Source organism: Pogona vitticeps, chromosome 9 (genome assembly GCF_051106095.1).
Source record: "Pogona vitticeps strain Pit_001003342236 chromosome 9, PviZW2.1, whole genome shotgun sequence".
Classification (NCBI taxonomy): Eukaryota; Metazoa; Chordata; class Lepidosauria; order Squamata; family Agamidae; genus Pogona; species Pogona vitticeps.
This window is the reverse complement of record NC_135791.1, coordinates 6,719,765-6,738,069: the sequence shown is the minus strand read 5'-3', so window position 1 is coordinate 6,738,069 and position 18,305 is coordinate 6,719,765. Positions and strand designations below refer to the sequence as shown.

Sequence of the window (18,305 nt, the reverse complement as noted above, 5' to 3'; positions counted from 1 at the left end):
CCTGGCAATTTTTAATCCACTGCTCGTTTTTGCTTTCAGATGCCAGCTGTAACTCGCTTCCCTGCTCAGCCCTGCTTAGGCAGTGCAAGCCCATGTGAATCTGAAGGAGAAATCGCACTCACCTGTCTCCTTCCTGGTTGCACAGCTTATTTATAGTCAGCCCTCATTCAGTGCCTGAAGCATTCCTCACCCTGGCTGGCCCTCCCATTAGGCAGCGCGAGACGACCATCTCAGACAGAAGCTTCAAGGGATTTTGGATTATACCTCCAAAGGAGAGCAGATCCATAGTTATATGGTTATATGTATATATTTCACATTTATTGTATTTTTTTTTCTGGCAGGGCGAGAGAGAAGTGTTTATAAGATGTTCTGCCTCATTTGCAGAAATAACATGGTTGGTTTTATACCAGAAGTATGGAATCTCTGGGAAACCCAGTGTGCTGTAGTGAGCAGAGTTATGGACCAGGAGAACTGAGTTCAAATCCCCACTCAGTCATAGAAGCTTCCGGGGTGGGGGGGATCAGTAAAACTACTCCTTAAACATCCCACTTACCTTGAAATCTCTGTTTGTTGTTGTTGTTTAGTCGCTAAATCATGTCCAACTCTTTGTGACCCCATGGACCAGAGCATGCCAGGCCCTCCTGTCTTCCACTGCCTCCCGGAGTTGTGTCAAATTCATGTTGGTGGCTTCGATGACACTGTCCAACCATCTTGGCCTCTGTCGTCCTCTTCTCCTCCTGCCTTAATACTATCCCAACATCAGGGTCTTTTCCAGGGAATCTTCTCTTCTCATGAGATGGCCAAATCTCATGAGAAATCTCTACTAGGGTTGTTATAAGTCAGTTCCGACTTGACAGCACATAACGACACGAGGGAATTTCTCACCCTTTCTACTGTTAGGACATTAGCCCTCAGAAGCGCAGCCAAGCCAATGGGATTGTGAAATCTCTAACCCAAACAAATGGATTACATTGTTAGGCAAGATGTCTCCTGATTAAGAGGACAGGGGCCATTGCTGCTCCATCATAGGCAGCAAAGTATTTTGGGATAAACCTGCCAATTGCCAGCTAGATCTGAGACTTTGAAACATCCTCATCTATGTATGCTGATATACCAGATGCGTTGCTCCACAGCGACACTTGTCCTTTCCAAATTAAAACTGATCCAAGCCTGGTTGTAGATCAAAAGGGACATTCTGGGAATCTCTTAGGGCAAATCTAGATTGATTCCAACTTATGACTGATTCCTGCTTATGGCAACCCTATTGTTTTCTTTGTATACATTACCCAGAAGTGGTTTCGCCATCCCCTTCTTCTCGGCTTTCTCTGAGATTGCGCCGCTTGCCCAAGGCGACACAGGCTGGCAATTCTCCCCCGGCTCCCAGTCAGGAAGGAGACCCCTGACCTCTAGCAATGCAGCCAGGTGGCCAACTCACTGAGCTGGCAAACAAAACGTGATATGCAGAGAATACGTGTAATGCAGAAACAATGTGGTTGGTTTCATACCAGAGCTATGGGATCTCTGAGATACTGCTGCTATAATGCAGCTCTGTGCTCTTTTATAATGAAAATAAAAAGCTGTTTCTAGATAGGTGAACACGAGAGAGAAAAAAGAGAAAGTGGCAAGATGCTTAACTCCTTCCCATCTCTTCGGTCTTCAAATCAAACAGCTTTTTCTCCAACAATGTTTTAAGCGTATGTTTGCCATCACCAGCATGGAGTTATTGAGTTCTGTGTAGCACGTGTGTTGAGTAGGCTGTTGTGGAATCGAGAGCATTAAATGTTTGTTCAAGGGTGGTTATCTTTGGCTCACCACAGCTATCAATACCCTTCTGTTTTGGTTTGTTGGTTAGAGGGCTTAAAGTGAATAGATTTCCAAAGAAACTAGATTGATTGGACACAAGGTATGCCAAGATGATGGCAAGCTTAAAAGGAAGAAGGTGCTAAGTATGCAGAGGGAAACCAAATAGCACTCTTCATCTGTCTGTAGTCCCTTGAAATGTAGACATCTCTTCTCATCATGTTTCCTTCTATATATTCTCACTTTTTGCTTCCGGACTGATCAGTGCTTGCTTCCCTTTGAGATACGCCTAGCGCCAGAAATATAAATGCAAATGCTGAAATCTGATCACAATAGAATCACCATCTTAGAATTGCAGAGTTGGAAGGGACCCCTCCGGGTCATCAAGTCCAGCCCTTCTCAAAGAGAAGTGGCCTAAACCACTGAGCTATCCAGCAGTTCCAGAATGAAGGGACACAACTTTCACTGCTCTGATTGATTACGCAATAAAGCATGTCCTCTGCTACCCTGCATATATCAAATTGGCTGAGTAATTTGACATTCCTTTCTAAGGATGGATCTCAATGGCTTTTTTTTTGCAGTGTAGAAGAGTACCACGGAATTTCACAGATATTATGCTGGGGAAAAGGTGTACGTCGTTAAGATGATGAACCATAGAGTGGTGTGTTTCCATTCTATATGCCAGCCGAGAACACAATAATCTGAAGGATAATGAGGTCCCAGAGGAAATCATTCATGATTCCTTGATGATGTGGCTGTCCTACCTATGAAGGTGTCTGCCGACAAGACAGACGCACCCCATGGTAAGCATTTTCACATGCTTCTTTATGTGTACGGAATCCAAAATAAGGGTTGAGTAACATCTTTATTGGACCACTGCAATGTAATTGGAGTACCCAGTCTGGTGTACTGGGTAGAGCGGCGGACTAGGATTCAGGAAACCTGGTTTCAAATCCCTGCTCACCTATGGGAATTCACCAGATGTGTGTGTTAAAACCTTTCCGTAAAGATTTCACTTTCTTTGAAAGCCTGATTGGGGTCACTATAAGTTGGTTCTGACTTGATGGCAGATAAATCACAATATCACCAAACTGTTAGACTTTAAATCAGTCTGGGCATGGGAAATAATACTCACAATTAAAATAGACACAAGGGTCATTTCTCCATGGCGGGGAAGACTGTGAGTTTGTGAGTTTTGCGCTTACTGAGCATCCTGTCCAGATGCTCAGTGTGGAGGGGCAACTTCTAGTCCAGTGGTTTCCAATACTGAGTTCCTATATATTGTTGGACTTCAAGTCCCAGAAGCACCAGCCAGTACGTGTGAACAATCAGCGGGAATTCTGGGAGTTGAAGTCCAACAGTATCTAATCAAACCATTGTTTTCAGCCTCTCTCTCTCTCTCTCTCTTTGGGATTCTTGATCTTTTGAACCATGTTTGGACTGGGTAGCCTTTCCTGTGAAAAACAGCTTTAAATAGCAGAGCTCAACTCTGTAAAACAGGGCATTTAAACATTTGCTTCTGCTTTTTCACATTCTGCCCCTCAGTTCTCAAGGCGAGTCATATCCAACTTTGGGTAACCCAGGTGTATTTAGACTCAAACTCCCAGAAGCCTTCATTACAAATTGCACTGGCCATAAAACTAAATTCTACGCCTCTGATCAAAATGTTATGCCGATGGACATTCTGTGCTGCATTCTGAGCAAAAATGGTATACAGACTCACAAGTGGGAGCCCCTCTTCAAGGAAGAGAAAGCAGAACTCCAGAATTTATTGTGTTCCTGCTGTCTATATTGACTTCACCATGTCCAAAGGAGAGCACCCAGCATACAAAGCAAATAACTATCTGGGCTTCGAAGTAAAGGAGATTATGAGGATTAAAAGAAGATGAAAAGGGATGCTTACAATTATTATTAGCTTCAAAGTCTTCCCGACTAGAACAGCCAGCCCAATGCCCATCTGTTCTTTTACGTCCATGTGGCCTCAAAGGTTGAGGGCATGCCAGCCGCGCATGAAATTTAATGTTCTGATGCAATCTGGGTTTTAAAAGAAAAACAACATCATTTTCACAATGCAGGCCTGTATCAACCCTATTAGTGTGTGCTCAGCAAGCTTAGCAGGTATAAAAAAAAGCATTGGGGGTTGGAGAAAGTATAAAATTCTATGGAGTCCAAGGGGAAACAGAAGCCCTTCTGTTAAGATTGTTCAATTGGAGAGGCAGCTTTTGTGACCGGGTCATTCTGAAAGATGGCTGTGTGCAGAAACTGAATGACAGGGAGGCTAATACAAGAAGGCTCATCATCAAACTCGTTGGCATTGATTCCATCGGTGCTTGCATTAGCAATTCCGTTTGCCAAGGTAGCTCTCATCAGGCCCAATGTTCGTGCTCCCAGACTGGTCTTCTTGAGGAAAGGAGGAGGGACAGGCGTGAGGATGAAGTGGGTGGATCTGGCAGGAGGCCAAGAGTTAAGGCTTGGCCAGAGCTGTTATTTTTCTGGGCAAATTGCTGAGTTGCAGACCGAGCACAGCAATATTACATTTGGATCACAACTCCCAGAATCCCCCAGCCATCATGATATCATAACATGGTATCAGGTTGGGCTTGTTGATCACCCTGCTTTTCCAGTGTTCAATGCGCTTCACGGGCATTTTCTCATAGTTACAGAAACTGTGTGAGGTCACTTGGTATTACTATTGTTATGTCTCATAATACTGATGAGTGGAGGAAGTGAGGCTGGAAGAGAGAGCGTGGTGTTAACAATGTGGGAAGTAATGAATTGGAATGCCAATGCCCTCCGAAGTAGTTCGTTACTATTTCATTGTGATTTTAAAATTAGGCATGTGGCAGATGGACCTCATGTGGACTTTCATGTAGCTAGACTACTGTTTTGTGAAAATCAGCACAAAGGGGCAAGAGTGGAGTGGTCACAAGAATACGCCGAACCAACTAGTATTATTTCCTTTCAGTGAGTGTGGTTCAGTTCTTCTGAAGATAAGAACAGGTTGCTTACCAAGTAGTCATCTGTGAACTCATGCACACATAGTTGTTCTTGTCTGTGCATGTTGTGCATGATTATTTGGAAATTTCCAGAGCTAAGAGCTGTAATCTTGGAAAGTGTGTAGTAGGAGCAACCCCTCTTCCTTTAAGAATCTGCTCTCATCTTTTGGTTATGATTGATTGCTCTGAGATTGGATCCAACACTATCACTTGACCATTTCTGTTTAGTCTATTCCTTGTGCCGAGACCTTTCAGTCAGTACAATCAAGTTTCATCTTACCAAGTTTTGTTAAATCATACATGCATTCCTGTGTTAAAAGTTCAAGCTCATCTTACTTGTGTCCCATATTCTATGCATTTGCATATAGATGTTTGAAGCCATAGGCCATTCCCTCCAACCACTTCCTTATCATCCTTTACCACTGGGTTCTTACACTACCATCCCAGTTTCTGATGCATCGCTAACATTATTATTCCCCATTACTTGATGTCTCTCTCTAGTCTCTGGAATAAAGCTCTGTCCTCAAAAGAATTCAGTTTTGGTTGGGAGGTAGCTGCAGTGACTGTCAATCAACTCAGTAGTAATCAGTTGTTTCCATCTCTACCTCAGAGTTCTTTTTCCCCACCTTTTCCCAGTCAGGGTTCAGTTAGTATTCTGTCGGTCTGTGAGTTATCGAGTTAGAAGTGGACTGTTAGAGTGAAGTGTTCTGCCAGCAATGTAACCAGACAGTTAGTTAATAATGAAGTAAATTAAACAGGTAAGCTCTGCAATGCAAAAAGTTAACATTTCCACAAAATGTGATGTTTGTTTTTCCTATAAGGACTGTAAGTAAAGAGAAACGTTTTACTCTTTCTAATTCACCAGAGTCTCTGAGTGAATGTATTGAAACAAAAAAAAAGCGCCAGTTGAGGTAAACTAACAAATAAGGAGCTGTCTACTGAGGGAGACTGGCGTTCAATCTGCTCTGTAGATTCCTGACCAAACCATTTTGATCTGCTGCATAATTAGAGGAAGTTTTATTTTTAAGCTTCACTCAGTTTTCCTCACAAACTGCCAAACTCCAACGATATGTTCTTCCAAGCCCCTGTAAGGTGCAATCCATTACTTGACAGAAAACCTTCATGAAAGCGCAGACCATCATCCAAGCAGCCAGACCTTTATGATGACACAAACTGCACAACGGGTGTTTCTTTCCGATATTCTTGCCAGTCTTTCTAGGCTGTGACCTTCAATAGGAAGGAGTGACTGAAAAAAAACACCCTGTACTCCAAATCCTTCATCTTCCTACTTGGAGAGTCGCTTTCAATACATCGCAGGCTGTGTCTGTCAGAATTCTTGTAGTTCATTTTCAAAGAATTCCCCAACTTTTGCAAATGTCATTGTATTTGGGGTGGAAAGAACTTCAGTGTTAAAACATTCAAGCACAAGAAAAAGCCTGACATGTTTTCCTTCTCTACGCTGGACGGACCCAGTGATATAACACAGTATTGTTCTCTCACAGCTTGCAGGCACGGGGGAAAAGATGGAAAGGGGGCTATTCACTTTCAAAAGTTCCTTTTTAATGACATTTTAAGAGACATTTCAATTTTTCGGGTTTCTCTTGTCAATGCCGGATGGCAGCAGAAATATTATTTGACTTAGATTTTATTTGATTTTGTTTCCAATGCACTATATCAGAATTGAACACTGGAGGACAAAGGATATTTTGCCACAGTTTTGTGGCCTAGTTGTAATGGTGGCACAACTCATTAATATTGCGCAATGTGTCAAGCTACTTGCATGATCAGTGCAACCATAATGATAATGGCAATCTGAATGCAGAGACGCAGTGGGTCATAAAGGGAATTCCTTCAGAAATGTAACATTTTTAGTTCTGGTAGCAATCTGAAAAAAAAACTCCCAACAAAGTTGAGAGTTTTTAAATTATCCTGTGCATCCTTCTCCCTATTAAACGGTGCTGGTTGCATCAAAGAGGCAAAGAGGCCTGCAAGCGGGATGTTTATTTGAAACTCTCTTTCACTCTTTAAGCCGTGATACTTTCGTTTTGTCCCCTCAATTTTTATCCCCGTCACAGCCTTGAGACACTCGGGGACCACAGGGCCCTCTGCCTTTTGGGACGTCTGCAATTAGACTTTCCTCTATCATCACTTTCAGCTGAGGTTGTGACTCATATTAAATGCGGAGCGACTCGTCTACAGTGGTGCCTCGCTAAACAGTTACCCCACATGACAGTTTTTTCGCTAGACATTGATTTTTTGTGATCGCTATAGCAGTTTGCAACACAGTGATTCCTATGGGGGAATTTCGCTGGACAATGTTTGGTCCCTGCTTCGCAAACCGATTTTCGCTATATGATGATTTTGACAGCTTCCTCTGCGCTCACAAAATAGGTGTTTTCGGGACCTAAGCTTCACAAGACAGTGATTTAAACAGCCGATCGGCGGTTCGCAAAGCGGCTTTCCTATGGCCGATCTTCGCTAGACAACGACGATTCTTCTCCATTGGAACACATTAAACAGGTTTCAATGGGGAAATGCTTTCCGCTAGACAATGATTTCGCTAAACAGCGATTTCAGTGGAACGGATTATCACCGTCTAGCGAGGCACCACTGTACTTCTAACAGAATGAATGGATTGTTTGCACCGTGGTAAAGGATTAGAGGGAGAAACATGAGCAGAAGAGAGGAGGCAAACATCTAAGATGAGACTTGCCCTTAAGGGGGAAGGTGTCCATGCAGAAATGTGTGAATCCCATTTTGGGGGTTGAAACAATGAAAACAAAGTCATAGAAGGCAGATCCCCCTTTTCCACCTTCAGTTCTGCTTCTTCATGACGGGGTCTTAGTGAGTCTTAAGACAGATGTTTACCAAGCAATATTAGATGGCAGAAAATACAGGAAACCAACATTATTGTTGTTTTATTCGTTTATTCTTTTGCTTGCCTTCAGCAACACTTATTTGTTCATTTCAAATGTTTTTATGTTGCCTTTCCAAACATAAATTCCCGAAGGTAGTTCATAGAATAAAAGTTTTGAAGTACAGTTGAATGTTTAAAATCATCTATCCTTCCTACATACACAAGAAAAAAAGAGGTGATACTAGAAGTATCCTATTTATCCTATAAACCCCTGTGCCATCATCTCTGAAGTTTTTCCAGACAGGAAAGTTCAAGTGGTCTGGTTCATGCTTAAAAGATTCTTATGTGCAGAATCAGATGATCTGAGAGTGCAATATTCTGTACTTTTTCAAATACCAGCTCTCAATAATAAAAAATATATGCCTCCCTTTTACCTTCTTGTTGTTGTTTTGTTGTTTAGTCGTGTCCGACTCTTCGTGACCCCAATGGACCAGAGCATGCCAGGCCCTCCTGTCTTCCACTGCCTCCTGGAGTTGGGTTAAATTCATGTTGGTCGCTTCCATCCATCCATCTCGTCCTCTGTCGTCCCCTTCTCCTCTTGCCTTCACACTTTCCCAACATCAGGGTCTTTTCCAGGGAGTCTTCTCTTCTCATGAGATGGCCAAAGTATTGGAGCCTCAGCTTCAGGATCTGTCCTTCCAGTGAGCACTCAGGGTTGATTTCCTTCAGAATGGATAGGTTTGTTCTCTTTGGAGTCCAGGGGACTCTCAAGAGCCTCCTCCAGCACCACAATTCAAAAGCATCAATTCTTTGGCGGTCAGCCTTCTTTATGATCCAGCTCTCACGAGTGGACAAACTTTAGCTTTGACTATGTGGACCTTTGTCAGCAAGGTGATGTCTCTGCTTTTTAAGATGTTGTCTAGGTTTGTCATCACTTTCCTCTCAAGAAGCAGGAGTCTTTTAATTTCGTGGCTGCTGTCACAATCTACAGTGATCACGGGGCTGAGGAAAGAACATAAACAAGTGGAGGGGAAAGCAGGGATCAAAGCGATCCTGCAGCGCTTTGATCCCTTTCCCCCTACACTTGCTAAGCCTCACTTAGATTTCTTAATTTTGGATTAGAAAAGTGGGGGGCATCTTATACATGGGGGTGTCTTATACATGGAAAAATATAGTAGTTCCCTGAACTGGCTGGATATGTAGCTCAGTAGTTTAGGTATATGGCTGCAGAGCCAGAGGTTGGAAGTTCAATTCCCCCATAGACCCAGGTTGCACCCAGATGAAGGGAATGATGATGATGATGATGATGATGATGATGATGATGATGATGATGATGATGATGATGATGATGATGATGATGATGATGATTATTATTATTATTATTATTATTATTATTATTATTATTATTATTATTATTATTATTATTAAATCATTTATCACCATATGCTCAAATACAGTGAGAAGTAGGGATGGGCATGAACCGCCAAGTTCAGCCATCCATTCCAGTTTGTTTACTGCTCCAAGAGGTTTTCCACAGCTTAGCCCCCCAACCCCTCTGACGGGTGTCCGATCAAAGGCAGAGTCCCAGCTTCTTTGCCCCACCTCCTCCAGTTACCGCTTCCAGGTGGGTGCCTGCTGGAGGGAATGGGGTGCCAAACCGTGGGTCACGGTGTTGGGGCAGTAAACGAACCAGGACGAACTGCCACACAGGCAGTTCACGCCCATCTCTAGTGAAAAGTCTAATTGCATGGCTGCTGTTCAGTGGGGTTATGAATAAAATGCATGCTTTGGGGTGTTCCGCAGCTTATTTTTTCTCTGATTTCCCCGAAAGCAGCTTGGCTCTCTGATAAAATTCTTTTTAGCCTGCCTGTTCCAAACTTGCAAGCAGCATGATCTTGTTTGGGCAGAAGAACCTTGGTTGAAAGATGGCTGGTATAAGACTGGATGCTGAAGGAACTATAATTTTGTGCCATTATGTCTCAACTTAGAATACTGCTCTGGAGGGGACTATGTAACTTGATTGAGTCTCCACACCAAGTCTTCCCCGGAGAGATGCAACTCTCTCATTTATCTTTCTCTGGAAAAACAAAAAGAATCAGTGCTCAGGCCTCCATCCATTACAGATTCCCACAATGCTCCTTGTAAAAACGGTTCTCTCGGCCTCACTACTACTGTGGCAAAGATGAGCTGGGCCTCATCCTTCCTTCTTTCCTTGGTGCCGGCCCTCCTCCCTTCTCCATACATACAGAGAGACACGGAATGCATCAGATCTGGCACATTTTGTGATTATTTGCTGCCATTATCACAGCCGGCATTTGCTCAAGAAAAGGCTCCCCAGTGGGCAAAGCTATAAAAAAGCGAGACCAAAACAGGAAATTCAATTGTAAACCGTGAGGTAGCAACAGCAAATAAAACCCCCATCGCCGGTTTCTGAGCCCCCAGCTGGGTTGACACCAAAGTATATGTGGAAGGTTTATTGAAGTTGGATGTTATATTGGGTCACAACAGGCCATTAAGCGGGCGGGGGTGAAATAAATCAAGATATGTTGTGACGTTGTTGTTTTTAAAATGGTCCGGTTGAAGTAGATGGCAAAAATATATATATATATATATATATATAAAGTCCTGACTTTGACCCCTGCAGAAGTTCTGTACCAAGCGCAGAGCAAGTGACTAAAATTTAGAGGCACCCAAATGATCAAGTGAACCTACTAGTAGATTTTAGGGAAATAAACATTACCTCCCAGTATTGCCTTAAAAAAATAATAACCCCAAACTTCATTTCTTCCGTGGAAGCAAGAAATGCCCACACCTTAGGGCAAGGCAGGTGGGAGATAGCGCCCCCCCTCTCTTGCTCCGGGTTCGAAAATTGCCCTGCCATTTGGTCAGCCAGGATGACGAAAACGAGAGGCTAAGAGTCCATATACACCGATGAAAGCCCCATGGAATTTAGTGGGACTTACTTTAATGTCAATGAGATTCTAAAGTATAAGATCTGATTTTTTTTAAAAAAAAAATCATAAGAATATCCATTTTCCCGCTCATGATATGGTCTTAAAGTCAACCTTAGAAAATGAACACACATATATGGGTGGTGTAGGGGTCAGATTGCCTGGATACAAAGTGTGTGTGTGGAGGGGGAATCTTGGGGCACATCGCACTGGAGGAGGGGGAAGCTTGGGTTTTGTTGCCGAAGTGCCTTTAAGACTCGGAACTCAGATCTGCTCCCAGTGTGTGCCGTGAGAGGGTGTGTGTGGTTGCACGATTATCAATGCACCAATAATTTAATGGAGTGGATAGTTAAGAAAGCCTTCATAGGCATCCTTCAGTCTCGAGAGACTATGGTATCGTGCTCTGCATGGAGGACTTGGAACAGCGTCTAGTGTGGCTGAGAAGGACAATTTGAGAGTGACCATCCCTTCCATCCTGAAGACAAATCCAGTCTGTCCCCTGTCCAACTCCCTGATTTGGCTGGTTTCAGGATGGCCTCTTTGCCTCGGCCTGCTGGACAAGGGTCTCTTCAAATTGGGAGAGGCCGTGATGCACTGCCTGGCTCCAGGCTGAATGCTCCAATGTCAGGGTTTCCCATCTGCTGAGATCCATTTCCAAGGCCTTCAGATCCCGCTTGCAGATGTCCTTGTATAGCAGCTGTGGTCTCCCTCTGGGGTGATTTCCCTGCATTCATTCTCCATACAGGAGATCTTTTGGAATCTGTCCATCAGCCATTCTTGCAACATGCCCGAGCCAACGTAGATGTCGCTGTTTCAGTAATGTATACATGCTAAAAATTCCAGCTCGTTCCAGGACTACACTATTTGGAATTTTGTCCTGCCAGGTGATACCAAAAATGCGTCGGAGGCAATGCTTATGGAACATGTTCAGCTTTCTCTCCTGCCGTGCATGAAGGGTCTAGGACAGTGGTCCCCAACCTTGGGCCTCCAGAAGTTCTTGAACTTCAACTCCCAGAAATCCTGGCCAGCAGAGATGGTGGTAAAGGCGTCTGGGAGTTGTAGTCCAAGAACATCTGGAGGCCCAAGGTTGGGGACTACTGGTCTAGGACTCACTGCAGTACAGGAGTGTGCTCAGGACACAAGCTCTATAGATCTGGATCTTGGTATATGTCATCAGCTTCTTATTGAGCCATACTCTTTTTGTGAGTCTTGAGAACATGGTAGGTGCTTTGCCAATGCGTTTATCCAGCGCGACATCTAGGGAAAGAGAAAGCCTATGAGTGTATAAACCAGGGCCTCTGTGAGATTTGCAGCAATGCAGGGAACAGGGCCACCAGCGTTACCAGGTCTGACTACAAGATCTATGACATAGGGCTTGGGGGGGGGGGACAACCTCTGTAGATTGATGGTGCATCTTTCACCAGTCCCCGAAGCAGTGTAGGTCCTGGAAAAAGTGCCCAGATATCATGTGTGATATAGGTAAGGCCACACTCAGTGGACGCCCTAATGGGATTAGCAGCAACGAGTGCCACCACGGTAGCTCCTCCATATCCACAGGATCAGTACCAGTGGTTTCGCTTCTCTGATGCCTGAAAATATTAAATAAAACCTCTCGGAAATAAGTTTCCAAGATGTATTACTAGACCTGACCACTAGATGGAACCAGAGACTATGCTATAGAGAGAGTTTGCTTTCCTGCAATTTCCAGCATATAGACAGGGGAGGGGCTTGATATTGTGGTCCTACTATTAGAGTCTTTTTCCTGCATTGATGGCTGCAGACTTATTTTCCCCTGGTTTTATTCTGGTGATATGTTACCTGATTAGCTGAGTTTTTGCCTATATTTGAGCCCATTTATCCCAATTTCCCCAGAGTCAATTTCTACACCTGCAAGATCCAGAAGCATCTCCAGCCTCTTCCAAACTTTGTCTGCCCCCATTTCCATTGCAACCTCGCATGTTGTCTGTCGTTGGTGTGACTGGGAGGGACTGCTCTGATGGTTCTATCCAGTATTAACCAATTCTTCCAGGCTTTGAATTCAAACAGAGATCCACCTCTCTGCTGAGTGCTCTTTTTCCTGGGTTGGGGCAATTGTTTTGTTATTGTTGTTGTTGTTATTGTTCAGTTGGTTGCTAAGTATGTGTGCAAAAATAAAGCAGCACACACAAGTCTTTACTTTCAAGCAATTGTAAGTAAAGAAATGTGGTGTTTTTAAAATTCTTTCTGTTGTGTATATCTCAGAGTGAGTTATTGAGACTTTCAGTTCCAGTTAATGAGAAAGCACTGAATTATGGGGACTTTGAAGGTATTCTCCTCTGTGAATCTCCATTTCTGCTGCGTATGAGCAAAAAAGGGAATTTTACCAAAAAATTCAAAACTCTGCAACATAATTGTCTTGACCTATCTTTAAGGGTTTGCTTTTCATGCACTGGGGCTCTTTAATCCAACTGGGACATCGGTTTTCCACAATTAGCTGAGATTAAAAATTAGCATTCAACAAAGAGCTTTAATACAGCGGTATATTATCCAGTTCTCTCCTCGGCCAAGATGTTTCTTTAATGCTTCCTTGGGGTTTCACAATGTTTCCTGTAGCTTTTATCATTTCCTCCTTGTGGTTTTGCTTGATTAAATGCCCTTAAATGCTCCACTAATGTAGCGCATCCCTATTCCCTACCATGTGTGGATGAGAGAGAGAACAAGAGAGAAAAAAAATTCTGGTTCTTTCTTCTGTTGTTCCTATTTCTATTGAGCATAGGTGATTCGTGACCGAAATCCTTCTGCTCAATCCGTGAACTACCCCAGCTATTGGGTGGGAGAAGGTACTCCAAAGTTTTTTTTTTTTAAAGAAAGGGAAAAACAGAGTAAACCAACAATTAATTCCATCTCCTTTGTGAAACAGGTTCTCACTAATTAAGGAAGAAGCATCTTTCTTCCTTGGAATCCATTGGGGTTTCGCGTGTAGTTTACTCTGTTTTTTCTTCCCTGTGTTGCCCACTACACACACAAACACACAGAGAGAGAGAGAGAGAGAGAGAGAGCAGTGTTTGTGTCTGTCTTTTCAGATGCTAGATCCAGATGGGGGAGCCATATTTTGAACTATGGGAAAACGACATATCCTAATAAATCTTTATTCAAAAAAAAAACCCCAGACATCCTTTTGGCTGTTGAATCCATGCAAGGAAGCTAACTGCTAAGTAATTGGAAACTGGGTAAGGAAACAGCTTTCTGCCACATGGAATTGTATTTATTTCTTATGTACGTTCTTATTTTTAAATATTTCTCTCCTACTTTTCCTTCTGTCACGGAGCTCAAAGCATTTAAAGAGCATTAAAAAAAAACCCATAAACACATAAAACCAATTAAAGTTGTCAAAACAATGTAACAAAATAGCACAACGATTGTTATAATCATAACATTAGCAGTCAGGAGCCGAGCTCCGCTCATCCGCTGGTAAGAAAGGAAACAAATAACAAGACAACTTGGTTCAGTTTTCCTCCGCACATTCTTTAAAAGAGCTGCATCTTCCCCTGGAATGGAGGAGTTTATAATACAGTGATGAGGCTAGAAAGGCTCCTTTAGAAGGTTATGCCTGGACAAGGAGTGATCTTTTGTGACCCGTTATTTTTTTGGTTCTTCCATAGCACTTCCTGTGGCCGGCCCTGCTATTTAGTATCTCTGTTTGAAAAATTAATGGCTCTTCCCTCCTCCTTGATAACAGGCTAATATTTTAGCCCCTGATTTAGGACCTGCACATAATAAGGTGCCTGGTTTATTATTAGCACCCTCTTTCAAACGTGGTACCCTGAAATCTGTTGGACTAAAATTCCCAACAGCTCCAGCCAAGGTTAATGGGAGTTGGGGTGTGAGTTCAGGGAAGTCCGGCTTATGGGCAGATTTCCATTGCTCTATTTCTGCATTTCGTGCATTTAGGCTGCCCCTTTCTGGTGAGGCACTCAAAGTGATACCGACAGGTCTTCACCCCCCCTTCCCTATTTTCATCCTCACAAGCGGCCTATGAAGTAGGTTGTGTCCAAATCAGTCTAATCTTAGCGACCGGCTGCCTGAGTGGGATTTTTTAAATGGATCCCAAGGCCTTACAGCTTTGAAGGTGTTGCTTTTCGTCTACCATTTCAGAGTGGAATTCGTTTCTTTTAAATATTTGTATATAAATATTATTTTTAGTTTTAAATATTGTCTTTTAATGATGTAGGCCACCTCTGTGTCCTCATTTTTAGCTTTAAATGTTGTCTTTTGATTCTACAAGCCATGTTGAGTCCTTTTTAAGGAGAAAAGGTAAAGGTTTCCCTTGACATTTAGTCCAGTCATGTCCGACTCTAGGGCGTGGTGCTCATCCCCGTGTCCAAGCCGTAGAGCCAGTGTTTGTTCATAGACAGTTTCCGTGGGCACGTGGCCAGCGCGACTAGACACGGAATGCCGTGACCTTCCCACCAAGGTAGTATCTATTTTATCTACTTGCATTTACATGCTTTCGAGCATGTAGGTGGGCAGGAGCTGGGGCAAGCGACAGGGGCTCACTCTCTTGCGTGGATTCGATCTTACAACTGCTGGTCTTCTGACCTTGCAGCACAGAGGCTTCTGTGGTTTAACCTGCAGCGCCACCATGTCCCTTGAAGGAGAAAGGCAGGGCAAAAAATATGACAAAGAACAAAGGAAGGAAGGAACTTCACAGCGCTGTGTATTTGAACTCACCCACCAGCAGGCATGCCATGGCTGAACCTGCATTGGTGTGGGGGGTTGAACAATGTGCCCCACCCTCAAGATACAGAGAGAACTAGTCACGTGACTGCAATTTTCAGTAACATTCATGGGGGGAAAAGCATGCCTTTATCACCTGCTATGCTTACTTCCCCCCCCCCCATCTTAGCATTTATTACAGTGTGTCCCGGATATGCCTTCTGATAACAGATTTCTTCTGCTTGTGGAAGTCCTTCTGCCCAATTTGGGGGCATTGCCTCCTGCACTCCCACCAGAGTTCACTCCATCACTGCCATGGGAAGGAAGAGTCAGGTATATCAGCTCAGCTACATACCACCTAAATTTGGGAGTTCTCCCCTATGTGTTCTTAAATCACTTCCTTTTTCCAATGTTAATCCTGACTTGCAGGGAAGAGTCTTGGGAAGGGGGGGGGCCCAGTCCTGATCGATGTCTGCTCTCGCGAAGCCTGTTGCCGCATCGTCACGGTCTCCGAACCTCAAGCTGCTCTAGCACTTGGGAGAAATATGTTCTGCTACACCCACCTCCCATTCACGCTCGAAAGCTGTCACATTCAATATGGTCAGGAGAGACATGAAAGTCCAGCAAGAAGAAAGAAGCCCTCACAAGATGCAAAGACGTTTGTGTCATGGTAGGGAGGCAAGATTGATCCCCAGTTCAGAAAGACAGGCTAATCTGCTGAGAATTTGGGGGATCAGATGGGGCAGGGCGGGAGGGGGGGTACCCTTCCTTGAGGCAATCTTGTGTACTGGAGCTTTCAGTAAGCAGAACAGTAGCGCTTTTTGATCTCAGAGAAAAATATATGTTTATGTAGAAACCCTTCTACCTATTATTTTACCCCAAGGGAAGTGGAGGAGAAAGGGGGGGGGGGTTACTCAGAGCCAAACTGTATATGGAATCAGCAGGGATATAAAAGTGTATCTCATTCATTCTGAAGGAAAGAAGGAAGGAAGAAAAAGGAAGGAAGGGAGGGAGGGAGGGAGGGAGGGAGGAAGGAAGGAAGGAAGGAAGGAAGGAAGGGAGGGAGGGAGGGAGGGAGGAAGGAAGGAAGGAAGGAAGGAAGGAAGGAAGGAAGGAAGGAAGGAAGGAAGGAAGGAAGGAAGGAAGGAAGGAAGGAAGGAAGGAAGGAAGGAAGGAAGGAAGGAGGGAGGGAGGGAGGGAGGGAGGGAGGGAGGGAGGGAGGGAAGGAAGGAAGGAAGGAAGGAAGGAAGGAAGGAAGGAAGGAAGGAAGGAAGGAAGGAAGGAAGGAAGGAAGGAAGGAAGGAAGGAAGGAAGGAAGGAAGGAAGGAAGGAAGGAAGGAAAAGAAAATATGAAACCCCTGAAGCAGGTCCATACATGCCAGGCACCTTACAGCAAACTAAAAGATCACAGGTTAGATGGCAGAAAGAGTCTTGAATAACTGTTTCAATGCTCCAAGAGGGAGGTGTAGCAGTGACCCATCGGCTGCACTGCTTGCTACATGAACTCTGTTGTTTGGTATTCCAACCCAGCCTCCCAATTTTTAAAAAATATCAGCAGAAGAAAAGGAGAGCGAGAGAGTCAAGCCACCTGCTGCCCCAAGTCAACAGCGCTGTGATATATTTAGCTAATGACCAAGCAAAACACAGAAAACTGGGTACTGGAAGGATAGAGGCAATGCAGACAAGGAGCAAAATGACTAGTAATTCTCCAGCCCTTCCCTTAGACGTCAGAATTTGGGGAATTCATAGGGTGTTTTTGCAGCCCTTTCTTCTGAAATCTGTGCTGGATTAGTTTGGTTCACTGCAGTAGCTCCCCCAACAACCCTGCTTCTCTCATCATGCTGCAGGTCTCCACCCACGACTTCTGCCTCAAACCCTACTACATTCTACCATCTTTTTAATAATAATAATAATAATAATAATAATAATAATAATAATAATAATAATAATAATAATAATAATAATAATAATAATAATAATAATAATGGTGATGGTGATGGTGATGGTGATGGTGATGGTGATGGTGATGGTGATGGTGATGGTGATGGATAGATGGATAGATGGATAGAGAGAGAGAGAGGCAGGCAGGCAGGCAGGCAGGCAGGCAGGCAGGCAGGCAGAGAGAGAGAGAGAGAGAGAGGCAGGCAGGCAGGCAGGCAGAGAGAGAGAGAGAGAGAGAGAGAGAGAGAGAGGCAGGCAGGCAGAGAGAGAGAGAGAGAGAGAGAGAGAGAGAGAGAGGCAGGCAGGCAGGCAGGCAGAGAGAGAGAGAGAGAGAGAGAGAGAGAGGCAGGCAGGCAGGCAGGCAGGCAGGCAGGCACATGGGCCAGTAAAGGTATTCCTATGTTACTACCTTAGTGTCCACTAGAAATCCAGTTAAGAGGAATGAGAAAGCCTGCCAAGTAAAAGGAGGGACGGTGGATGAGGGACTCCAGGATCAGGGCTCCAGGAGCCTACCATGTATCTGACGGCACCCATCTCGGGTCATGGGAGCAGGGTCACCCACTCTGACCCAGCCAAGGAGCTGGCACAGCAAGAAACCAAAAAAGGCCCACAGAGGAGCAGGCAGCCATAACTCCTGCCCAGCTTCACCTTGAAGAGCCATCGCTCAGGGGCAGGACTCCTCCTCCTCCTCCCCTCTCGCTTTGCAAGGCCAGGACTCTCAGCGTTCCCCTGCGGTCTGAACAGGAGACCCTCTGGAAAGGACCTTCCCCGGCGGAAGAGTGCAAGGACGTCGAACCACCAAGAACGTCCTGCAAGGAGCAAAGGACAGTGTTCTGCTTTCTCTAGGTTCCTCAGTCACAATAAAACCTCTCCTTGTTGATTCTCCCAACCGGGACCCCAAGGAATTATTGCTGGGAGATCTGACCACTGTTGTAGAGGTTTGATTTTTTTTTTATTAAAATCCTTTAGCTGCACAGCAGAAATGCACGAATTCACAGAGCAGAATCGCTTCAAGTTTCCCCCACAGTAGTCCACCTCTTTTCTCATTCACAGGCACCCACAGTC

General features: G+C 44.3%; 1 protein-coding gene across 1 annotated transcript in view; it reads left to right on the top strand.

Annotated features, from left to right (window-relative positions):
- The first annotated feature begins 1,961 nt into the window (after positions 1 to 1,961).
- LDLRAP1 (low density lipoprotein receptor adaptor protein 1) overlaps positions 1,962 to 18,305 on the top strand; it is a 106,667-nt gene continuing 90,323 nt past the window's right edge. Inside the window, exon 1 of the mRNA XM_072979476.2 lies at positions 1,962 to 2,603. Coding sequence (XP_072835577.1) covers positions 2,567 to 2,603 — 37 coding nt within the window. The 5' untranslated portion in view covers positions 1,962 to 2,566. The remainder of the gene's footprint in view (positions 2,604 to 18,305) is intronic.